This window comes from Pan paniscus, chromosome X, assembly GCF_029289425.2.
Source record: "Pan paniscus chromosome X, NHGRI_mPanPan1-v2.0_pri, whole genome shotgun sequence".
NCBI lineage: Eukaryota > Metazoa > Chordata > Mammalia > Primates > Hominidae > Pan > Pan paniscus.
Window position 1 is genome coordinate 54,667,837 of NC_073272.2, and position 12,016 is coordinate 54,679,852.

Genomic DNA, 12,016 nt, shown 5'->3' on the forward strand with positions numbered 1-12,016 from the left:
ACCCACTGCCTCCTGGATAAAGTTCAGGGTCCTCAAGTTGGCATTCAAGGCTCTCCCATCATATGGCCTCACCAGGCCTTTCCTGTTAGATGGCAAAAGCACAGGCTATGGAATCAGACGGACCTGAGTTTCAATACCAGGCCCATCATTTACTAGCCGGATGACCTTGGGTCCATTTCTTCACCATTCCAGGACACACTTTCCTTACCTGCAAACCGAGGAAATACCTATTCTGCAGGGTGCAGTGGGACTAAAGGAATTCAAATATGTACTAAGCAAGGCTGGCGCTTAGTGCATGGTAACTATTATTATAACGGCCATTATAGTGGTATCCATGTTCCCTACTCACTGATGCCTAGCCTTCACCAAGCTAGCTTGTTCATTATTCCATCAGCATGCCTGGCCTTTTCACATCTCTATGTGTGTGCTGATTCTGTTTCTTCCACTTAGAATACTCTTCCCTCTGCACAGATCTTTGCCTATTACCATCCTTTCTGAATTTCCTGACCCAGCTCAAGTGCCACTTCCTAAGGAAGTCCTAGCCAGAAGTATTCTCTGCTTCCTTCCAGCTCCAGCATCCGTTCCCTTGGCCAGGGCTCTCCATTTGTTGCTTTGAACTTTCCTGAAGCATTTCTTTCACCAATCCCCCAATACCCTTGTATCCCCACCACTATCACTGCTTTGCTCCTCTGTAAGAAAGAGGGGGCCCCTCTAGCATTTAGGGCCAGTCTCTCCACCTGGACTCTGGAGCCCATCCCCATTACCTCCTCCACAACAATCATCCCCTCTCCCCCCTGCGTTTTCAACCTCTCCCCCTCTGTTGCCTCCTTCCTATCAACATTTATAGAAGCTCAAGTCTCTCCCATCTGGGAATAAAAACCCTCTATCTGCCCCCACATCCCCCTCTGTCCCTCTCTCCTCTTCACAGCTAAGCTTCTTCTTAAGAAACCCGTCTACACTGGCCATCTCTGCTTCACTTCGGTACCTCCCACGAGCTCTTCGACCCACTCCAATCTGCCTCATGCGCCCACCACTCCACGGAAGCTGTTCTGAGGAAGGTCGCCCAGGCCCTCCTGATGGTTAAAGCCAATAGACTCTCTTCCGCCCTCGGCTTACTCCCCCCAGGCTGCAACATTTGACACTCTTAACAAGGCCCTCCTCTGCATGGCCCTTTCCTTCCTCTGCTTCTGTGAGCCCACCCCCACTGCTTTTCCTCCTACTGCTCTGACCCCGCCCCCATTTCTTCCTGGGCTCCTTCCCTACGCGTTGGTTTCCCCTTCCCAATTCTGCTCTGGCCCTCTTCTCTTTCACTCCACACTTTTTCAGTGATCTCACTCCATTTCATAACTTCAGGTGTGGATCCCTCTCCTGGGTCCCGGACCCATCGAGCCCAATGCTTGCTGGACAGCTCTACCAGGATGGCCCTTTGGGCCTTCAGCTCTCATAGGGACCTCTGACTCAGCATCTCACCATTGTCCTTAAGGCACCACCATTCATCCAGTCACCTGAGCCCAAAACATACCTTGGAGTCACCCTAGATTCTTCCTACCCCCTTAGCAAGTCAGTCACCAATTATTGTGGACTCTACCTCCTAAATAGCTCTAAAAGATAGACTGTGATGTTGCCCCTACCATCTCATCTTCTACTCCTCTCACTCCTTCTTCAGCCTTTTCCCCATCACACTGGTCTCCCTGCTGCTCCCCAAACAGACCAAACACACTCTTGCCTCGGGGCCTTTACACCTGCAGTTCCTTCTATCTGGAACATCGTCCCTGAGAGGTACACGGCTCACTCTCTTACCTCCTTCAAGCCTCTGCTCAAATACTGCCTCATCAGAGAGGCCCTCCCTCTCAAAAGGCACCCCAACATTCTCTACCTTATCACCCCAGCTTTATTTTTCTTCATAGCACTTATCGACATCAGATACACTCTAGACATTTAGTTGTTTATTTATTTTTCTGTCTCACTCACTGTAAGATCCATCAGGACAGGCATCTGTTCTGTTCAGTGCTAAACCCCTAGTGCCTAACACAGTGCCTGGCATTCGATAAATATTCAGTGAATGAATGAATCCAGTGCCAGGCATGAACTGCGAACTCCAGCCTCTGTCATCTCCACCTCCTCCTCTCTCCCCGGTTACCTCTTCAGTCTCTGACTCCAGTCCTCTCTTCCTCCTGATCACCTCTCAAATCCATCTCCTCGGCTCTATGCCCACGACCTTGGCTTCTCTCTCCCTTGGATTACTGCATAGCCTCCTCCCTCATTTCCCTTCTAAAACGCTAATTTGATCATGTCACTTTTCATCTTTTCCTATTCAAGAACTGTTCATGGCTCTCCAACTGCCTACCAAAAAAAATAAAATAAAATAAAAAGCCTATACTCTTCAGACAGCTGCTTGAGGTAAGCCTGACCTCTGCACCCTCCAATGTCTGATTTCACCTTGCTCACCTCCAGGCCTTTGCGGACACTGTCAGCACCTCCTCCCCCATCTCTAACTCTCAGAATCCTCATGGACCTTGAATGACTGGCTTAAACACAGCTTTCTTCAGGAAACTTGACCTAACTCACAAAGCAAAAGTAATTCCTCTGCAAAATCCGCAGGGAAATGAGTATTGCCAGTGTCACTTGGGATCTCTGAGAACCAGGGGTAGGATGAAAGTTAGTAAATATGTCTGAGACTAAGGACTCTGGATGCTGGGTGAGCATTAATAGAGGTTCCCTTTTCCCCTTGCACTATCACCCTGGCATGGACTCATGTCCCTCTGGCCCTCTGCTAACTTTGACTCATCCTCGCCTCTTCCCTTTCCCTCACCTTATACATCCACAACAGTTTATATCATCTGACACTTCTATTGAGTCTATCTCATTAATAACTCTCAAAGGATTTGGATTCTATAATTTGAAATTAAAGTGCTTCTCAACAAATGGTGCTCACTGGAGTCGTGCAACACAGTAGCCCTGCTCAAATCCATTTCTTCTCTGCCAATACCCCAGTTTAGGCCTTCCAGCTGGTTTCCCTGCATACAACCCATTTTTCATACTGACTGCTAATGTGATGTTTCTAAAACACAAATTTTGCCAAATTACTCTCCTATTTAGAATCCATTCAACTGACACTTTGTCACCAACAATATTGGTTCTCAAGCTTTTTGAGGGGAATGCAAACCCCTTTAGCAATTTAATGAAAGCCATGGACCATCTCTTCCACCAAAAAATGCACATAGGTATATGAATGCAACATTTTGCATTCAATTTCCGGAGGTTCGTGGGGTTCCTGAAGCCCATCTGAGACCCATGCACCCCAGGTTAGGAACTTCTGGCCCTTCCCAATAACATCCCGTTTCTTTTCCATATGCTGTATGCTATTCCTTCTGCCTGGAATGCTCTTCCACACTTCACCCTTCTGTCCCTGGCTCTTACTTAACCTTTAAGACCCAGCTCTTAGGCTGAGTTGACCTGTACCAGCCCCAGACAGGGCCAAATTCCTTCCTCTGGGCTTCCCTACCCTTCAGTGTTCCCCTCTGTCAGGGCCCTTCTCAGTCTCCCTGAGTGACTGGGAACTCATGGAGGGCAAGAACGGTTACCCAACAGAGACCCTGGTCACAGCAGTACTCCAAAAGTATCTACTGAAATCAACACTAATAATAGCTACTCTTTCCTGAGTACCCATTATGTGCCAGCCACTCAAATTCTGAATGCATTCATCTGAATGAGCTCAGCTCATTCAGTAAATGAACCCCATGATGTTGGTGGTATTGAGTCCTGTTTAACAGATAAGGAACTAGGCTCAGAAACGTGAAGTGAGTTGGTCAAGGTCAGCCAGCTAGTGAGTGACAAAGTTGGGATTGAAATTGCCATGAATGCCATGGCAAGTAGTGGTCCACCATGCCTCACTGCTCTGGACTGTGAGATTAGGAGATGGTATCAGTAGAAGAGGACCAAGAACTAGGGCCAGAACTCCCTACTTGGAATCCCTTTCCCAGGAACGCCTACTCTTATTTTCCCTCCTGCATCACCTTTATATAAGCCAAGACCAGGCACCTGGTTCTCTCTTCTTATGATGCAACCCATGTACCCTGTACTCCTCTCAGCCTTCTCATCCCAAAGCCCTGCTATGGTCAGGCCCATTCTTTGCTCCAGAACCGTCTAATACACACAGCTTTGAGATCGAATCCAATTCAATGCTACACAGTTGGCTATGAGGAAAACAAGACACAGGTAGTCCCTCCTCTTCTAGAGCTGACAGTCACCCAGGAGCCTTACATGCATTATCTCCAGTCCTAAAGACAGCCCTAAGAGGTAAGTTGGCATTAGCCCCATTACATAGATGAGGAAACAGAGGCTCAGAGGATAAATGACTTGCCCAGAGTCACCGAGTTGGTAAGTGGCAGAACTCGGACTTGAATAAAGGTACTGACTCCACTATTTTTCCCCTATGACGTCATCCTGCTTGGAAGGGCCAAAGAGTGAACAAGACCATTTCTGGTGGAGGAAGGGGATGAAGGAAAGCTAGCACTCTTCCAAGACTCAGTACAAACGTCCCCTCCAGTAGGAAGCCTTCCCAGAAGGGGTTAATTGCCCCTCATCTGGCAGCCTTCTGGGCCTACTTCTGTCCCATCCCAAATCACACTACGGTGTCATTGTCTATGTGCCTTTCTCCCTTCTAGACTTCAGCTCCATGAGAGCAGGATCAGATACAATTCATTCCAATATTCCACCAAAGGTCAGCACAAGGCCTAATCTAAAGCAGGCAAGACAGAATCCTTGCTGAATGAATGAGGTGGTATCTGAGCTAATTATTAAAAGGATCTAAACAAAATCTGAACAGCTGGATACAGGGAGAAGGTATAAAGGAGGAGGGAAATGAATTAATAAAAGCAAGGAAATGGGACCAAGGAAAAAGGCCAGTAATTTTGAAATGATGACAGGGTGTTCATAACATGTTTTCACTGTTGTTATGGGGGTTTTCTTTTCCTTACAAAAATGGGATCATACTGTAAACCCTGTTCTGCAACTTGCTTTCTCCATGTAACAGTAAGTCTTGTAGATCTTGCTGTGCGAGTATATACAGAGCTACCTTTTCTTTGGATCTGCTACAGAGTAATCCATAATATGGGTATATCATGGACTAAGATCTATTCCCTACTGATAGACATTTAGGTTGTTTTAATTTTTCAGTATCACAAGCAATGCTGCACTGAACATCTCTGCATATGTCTCCAAGTATTCTTGAAGGTTAAGATTCTTAAAAGTTGAACTGCTGGGTCAAAGGAATGCACATTTTGTTTAAAGTGCACATAAAAGTTATTTCCGTTACTTTAACATGTTTGCAGTCTGGCTGTAAAGAAAGATTATTCCTACTCACATAATCTTGTCTTTCTTTTGAGAAGCATATATCATGCACCTTTTAGTTAAGAGTTGGTTGAGAATGATATCCTACAAGGGCAGGTGATAAAGAGTTACACAGTCTGGCTTATGTTTGCAGTTTGGATTGTGGTGTTTTAGAAAAGGCCTCTGGCTGGCCAAGTTGAGGTCCTTCTGGAAGCAAGACCTTGGAGAAATCTAGCTCCAGGATATGGTTCTCAGCATGGAAGAATACAGACATTTAGGATTCTGGTGGTAACTGACAAACTAGCCCCATAAAAAATGTTACCAATTTGCACAAGGTATCTGAGAGGTTCTGTTTCTCCAGAACCCTTCCAATATTTTTAATTTGGGAACCTAAAAATGGCACTTCATTGCTTTAGTTACATTTCTTTTTTTTTTTTTTTTTTTTTTTTTTTTTGAGACGGAGTCTCGCTCTGTTGCCCAGGCTGGAGTGCAGTGGCGCAATCTTGGCTCACTGCAAGTTCCGCCTCCCGGGTTCACGCCATTCTCTTGCCTCAGCCTCCTGAGTAGCTGGGACTACACGCGCCCGCCACCACGCCCGGCTAATGTTTTGTATTTTTACTAGAGACGGAGTTTCACCATGTTAGCCAGGATGGTCTCGATCTCCTGATCTCGTGATCCGCCTGCCTCGGCCTCCCAAAGTGTTGGGATTACAGGCATGAGCCACCGCACCCGGCCTGCTTTAGCTGCATTTCTTTAACTATTAGTAAGCTTGGGCATATTTTCTCCTTTATTAGCTAATTGTCTATTTCTTCCCTGAATTGCCATATCATGTTATCTCTCCATTTTGAATGGGTTTTGTATCTTTTTCTTACTAGTTTCCAGAAGGTGATATAGATATAGGCAGAGATATTAACCTTTTGCCTGATATCTGTGTAGTAAACACTTTCTCCTAGCCTGTTTATGTTTTAATTTTGTGTATAGTATCTTTCTCCACACAGAAGTTTTAAATTTTAATGTAGCCAAAATTATTACTCTTTATGTTATAGCTTATGGGTTTTTAAGTCATGCTCAGGAAGGCTTTCTCCACCCTAATATTATTAAAATATTCCAGATTTTTTTCTGGTACTTTTATGGCTTTTTTTTTCTTCTTTTGACAGAGTCTCCCTCTGTTGCCTAGGCTGGAGGGCTGGAGTGCAGTGGCGAGATCTCAGCTCACTGCATCCTCCACCTCCCGGGTTTAAGCAATTCTCCTGTCTCATCCTGCCGAACTGGGATTACAGGCATGTGCCACCAGGCCCAGCTAATTTTTGTACTTTTGGTGTTTTGCCATGTTTCCCAGTCTGCTCTTGAACTCCTGAGCTCAAGCAATCCACCCGCCTCAGCCTCCCAAAGTGCTGGGGTTACAGGCATGTAACCCCATGAGCCACTGCACCTGGCCTGTATTTGTTTTCATATGAGACAAGGATTTCACTTAAATTTTTTTTCCCAAATGGGTAACCAATAGTCCCATCTCATTTATTGACTCCCCACTGATTTGAGATGTCTTTTGTCATGAATTAAATTCCCATATGAACATAAGTTTGTGTCTAAACTCTCTATTTTGTTTCATGTCTGTAGTCCTCTATTTCTGTGATAGAACATTTGAAATTATTGCAGCTTTATGGTAAGTTTATATCTAACAGAACAACAAGTTGCCCTCATTCTTTTTTTTTTTTTTTTTTTTTTTTTTTTTGAGACTGAGATCTTGGCTCACTGCAAACTCTGCCTCCCAGGTTCACACCATTCTCCCGCCTCAGCCTCCTGAGTAGCTGGGACTACAGGCACCCGCCACCACGCCTGGCAATTTTTTTTTTTTTTTTGTATTTTTAGTAGAGACGGGGTTTCACCGTGTTAGCCAGGATAGTCTCGATCTCCTGACCTCGTGATCAGCCCACCTCGGCCTCCCAAAGTGCTGGGATTACAGGCGTGAGCCACCACGCCCGGCCACCTGCATTCTTTTTCAAAATTTTCTTAGTGATTCATGAACATTTACTCTTCTGAATGAACTTTAAACTCCAATCACTCAAATCCCAAAGAAAATATCACTGAAATTTTAATAAGGAATGCAATGAATGTTTTGGCCAAATTGGGAACAAAATGTCATTTTTACCACAGTGACTCTTCTCATCCAGGAACAAGATATAACTTTGTTTTACTCAAGTCTTCTTACAGCCATTGATTAAATTTTATAGTTTTCTATAGAGAAGTATTTCACATTTCTTGTAAATTCATAGTGGTTTTATAGAATTATTTTTTCTATTGTGAATGGGATCTTTTCTATTATGTGTTCTAATTAGTTATTGCTGGTACTCAGAGAAGTTAATGGTTTGCGTGTATATTTATCTGTGTCTACTCACTGCACTGACTTTTCTTCTTAGTTCTACTAATTTTTCATTTTATTCTCTTCGATTATCTAAGTAGACAATCATACCATCCTCAAATAATGCTAATTCTAACTCTGTCTTTCTAACATTTATACCATGTATTTCTTTTGTTAATCCCACTGGTTAAAACTTCCAGAAAAATATTGGTTAATAACAGTGATAGCAGCCATCCTTATTTTGTTCCTGAATTCAATGGAAATGTATCTAGGGCCTCACTGTTACATTTGATGATTCTCTTTGGTTTCTGATAAAAATTCTTTACCAAGTTAAGGAAGTTTTCATGATTCCTAGCTTACTATTTAGTCATCTATTACTGTGTAACAAACTACCCCAATACAGCAGAATAGATGTATAATTTAATCAGATCACTTTTCAGCATTTATGGAGATGATTATATGATATTTTCTCTTTAATATCTTAATACAATAAATTACAATAACATTTCCTAATGTTGAACAATCCCTGCACTCTTGGGGCAAACTTTCATTTGTCACAATATATTCTTCTTTTAATACACTGATGGATTCCATTTGATAATCTTTTATTGAAAATAGTTGTTGCTCTATTAATATGTGGCATTAGGCTATGGTTGTTGTTTTTTTTTATTTTGTTTAAACCTGTCTAGTTATACTAGCCTTATGGGATGAACTGGGAAGCTATCTATCTTTTCCTATTATCTGATCTTTCAAGATTTGCTAGAATTTCCATCATACCAGAACTTCCAGAATACCAACTGGACCTGGTACCATTTCTGGGGAGAAAACTTTGACCGTCTTTTCTTTTTTTTTTTTTTGAGATGGAGTCTCACACCGTTGCCCTGGCTGGAGTGCAGGGGCGCAATCTCGGCTCACTGCAACCTCCGCCTCCCAGGTTCAAGCGATTCTCCTGCCTCAGCCTCCCGAGTAGCTGGGATTACAGGCGCCTGCCACCACGCCTGGCTAATTATTTTTTATTTTTTATTTTTAGTAGAGACGGGGTTTCACTATGTTGGCCAGGCTGGTCTTGAATGCCTGACCTCGTGATCCACCCGCCTCGGCCTCCCAAAGTGGTGGGATTACAGGTGTGAGCTACCACGCCCGGCCACTTTGACCATCTTTTAAGTTTCTTCCCTACTTTTCCATTTTATTCAGGTTTCCTGTCCCACCTTAAGTCACTTTGGTAATTTACATTTTCCTAGAAAACCACCCAATTCATCTATATTTTCACATTTACTGGTAAAAAAGTATATACAATGTTTATTTTATTTTATTTTGAGACAGAGTCTCGCTCTGTTACCCAGGCTGGAGTGCAGTGGTACGATCTTGGCTCACTGCAACCTCTGCCTCCCAGGTTCAAGTGATTCTCCTGCTTCAGCCTCCCTAGTAGCTGGGATTACAGGCACACACCACCACGCCCGGCTAATTTCTGTATTTTTAGTAGAGACGGGGTTTTGCCATGTTGGCCAGGCTGGTCTCGAACTCCTGACCTCAGGTGATCCACCCACCTTGGCCTCCCAAAGTCCTGGGATTACAGGCATGAGCCACTGTGTCCAACCAATATTTTCTTTTTTTCTTTTCTTTTCTTTTTCTTTTTTTTTTTTTTTTTTTTGAGACGGAGTCTCACTCTGTCGCCCAGGCTGGAGTGCAGGGGTGCAATCTCGGCTCACTGCAAGCTCCGCCTCCCGGGTTCAAGCCCTTCTCCTGCCTCAGCCTCTCGAGTAGCTGGGACTACAGGCACTCGCCACCATGCCTGACTAATTTTTTGTATTTTTAGTAGAGACGGGGTTTCACTGTGTTAGCCAGGATGGTCTCGATCTCCTGACCTCGTGATCTGCCTGCTTCAGCCTCCCAAAGTGCTGGGATTACAGGCGTGAGCCACTGCGCCTGGCCCCAATATTTTCTTATAATAACTTTTTTTTCATCTCCTTAGAATCTATGGTTAAATCCCCTTCCTTATTTCTTAATGTATTTATTTATTTAGCCTTTTTCTTAGTCATATCTGCCAAAGAATGTCTACCAAACTAGGTAGAGCTGGTCTTTCCAAAAGTCATATTTACTTACTTATTAATACTTTATCAAATCTTTTGTTTTCCATTTCATTAATTTCTGGTTTTATTTGTAGTAATTACTCTGCTTTGTTTTGGTTGTTTTTTTCTAGCTTCTTGAGTGGAATAATTAGTCCATTTAATTTAAACCATCTTGTTCTTTAGTAAAAGCAATTAAGATTATAAATTTTCCTCTGGGAATCCCTGTGCCCATATTTTATAGGTTTTAAGTTGTAGTATTCTCACTGACATTTATTCTAAATAGTCCATAAATTCCACTCTTATTTCCTCTTTAACACAAGTATTTTTAAACTTTCAAACGGGGAGGAGGGCCTAGCCTTTTTGCTGCTGCTGTTAATATTTCCTTTTATTGAGTTGTAATTAGAAAACATAAGATAGGTTTTCTAATTAACTTAGAAATAATGTTTTCCAGCCGGGTGTGGTGGCTCACACCTGTAATCCCAACACTTTGGGAGGCCAAGGCGGGCGGATCACGAGGTCAGGAGTTCGAGACCAGCCTGGCCAACATGGTGAAACCCCGTCTCTACTAAAAGAAAAATACAAAAATCAGCCAGGTGTAGTGGCGCATGCCTGTTATCCCAGCTACTCGGGAGGCTGAAGCAGGAGAATTGCTTGAACCCAGGAGGCAGAGGCTGCAATGAGCCGAGATGGCACCACAACACTCTAGTCTGGGCGACAGAGCAAGACTCCATCTCAGAAAAAAAAAAAAGAAATAACATTCTCCAAAGATATGGGCAGATTGTTCCCTCTGCCTAACTGCTCTTCCTCAGTCTATCCAACTGGCAAACTCCTATTCATCCTTTAAAAAAGCTGGATTATCACATAGTCTAGGACCAACCACTCAGGCCTTTTGGGGCAGGTCTCTAGGGAAGGATTTTTTTAAGGAAGGACAAATTAGATAGATCCCAAATGTCCTCTTTGGTCTGCTGACCTGATCTTCCAGGCACTCTCCTCATACACTCGGACACCCATTCCACAGGCACAGCGGGGGCTCAGGGAGGTGGGAGGGGCTGGCAATGACACTGTATATTTGTCTGGAAGGAGGAGGAATTGGGGGAGGGATGGGTCTAGCTCTTACCTGCTCTCTGCCAGCCTGCCTGAGGGGGTAAGCTTCATGGAGTCAAGGACCTGAGTAGGACAGCAATACTGGTGTAGAGTATGAGACGCTGTGGACCTGAGAGACAGCAAGAGACAGAGAGAGACAGAGAGAGAGACAGGGAGGGAGGGAAGTGGCAGGGTGGGCGATGGGGGCAAGAAGGTGAGAGTGAGTGCGGGAGGGGAAAAGGGAAGGCTGGGAGGAATGGAGGATGGGAAATGGAAGAGGAGGCGTGGGAGGCAGGGAGGGAGGAAAGGAAGGAAGATAAGGGAGAAAGGAAAAGAGGAAGGGAGAGAGGGAGGAAGATGGAGAGAGAGGAAGGAAGGAAGGAAGGAGGGAGGGAGGGAGGGAGGGAGGGAGGAAGGAAGGAAGGAAGGAAGGAAGGAAGGAAGGAAGAAAAAAAGAAAAAAACCACAAAGTCAAGAAAGAGAGGACGGCACTCGAACCACATACAGAACACAACGACAACAGGGGGCAGTAGAGACGAAAGAGCCGGGCTGGGCCTCCTGTGTTCCAGGTGACTCCGTGGGGACCTCAGCCACAGAGACGCTGGGACACCACAGTAGGGAAGGGGGAAGGGAGCCCTCCTCACACCAGACGCCACAGGGGTAGGGAGGACGGGAGGGGAAGGGGGGATGAAAGAGAAGGGGGAAAGATGCATGGGGGCTCCCCTTAGAGAAGATCCCTCACAGGAAGGGAGGAAGGGATGGAGGAAGGAGAAGCTCTGGGCCCAAAGAAGGGGGAGAACCCAGGTGGGTGGGTAAGGGGAACACTGAAGGAAGAGAGGGAGAGAGAGAGAGAGAGAGAAACCGAAAGAGACAGAAAAGGAGAAAGACAGAGAAAGAGGAAGACAGAGAAAGGGCGAGACAGAAGACACAGAGAGAAGCCAGAGAGAGGCAGAGAGCGCCAGAGCAGAGGAGGGTGAGGGCGGAGGAGGCTGACAAGGTCTCAGTGGTCTTGGTGACAGGATGGGACTCAGGGCTGAGTGGGTGAGGCAGAGGATGGGGTGGTTCCAGGTAGGAGTCTTTTGCTTTGAAGGCCAGTGCTTTACCCCCCACCCCAAGGCGGGGCCCACACTCCACCCCTGATGCTGCGCCCCCACCACCCCTAGTGCAGGGTCCA

The 12,016-nt window shown here is 45.1% G+C and overlaps 1 protein-coding gene across 9 annotated transcripts in view; it reads right to left on the bottom strand.

Moving 5' to 3' along the window:
• IQSEC2 (IQ motif and Sec7 domain ArfGEF 2) overlaps positions 1–12,016 on the bottom strand; it is a 95,537-nt gene that overhangs the window by 42,796 nt on the left and 40,725 nt on the right. For 6 of the 9 annotated variants that reach the window (XM_055106466.2, XM_055106462.2, XM_055106467.2 and 3 more), the window contains one exon: positions 10,877–10,972. The exons of 2 other annotated variants lie outside the window; for them this stretch is intronic. In XM_055106466.2, coding sequence (XP_054962441.1) covers positions 10,877–10,972 — 96 coding nt within the window. Of the gene's footprint in view, positions 1–10,876; positions 11,090–12,016 lie in introns of all 9 variants that reach the window. One more of the 9 variants, XM_055106463.2, reaches the window with a different exon arrangement.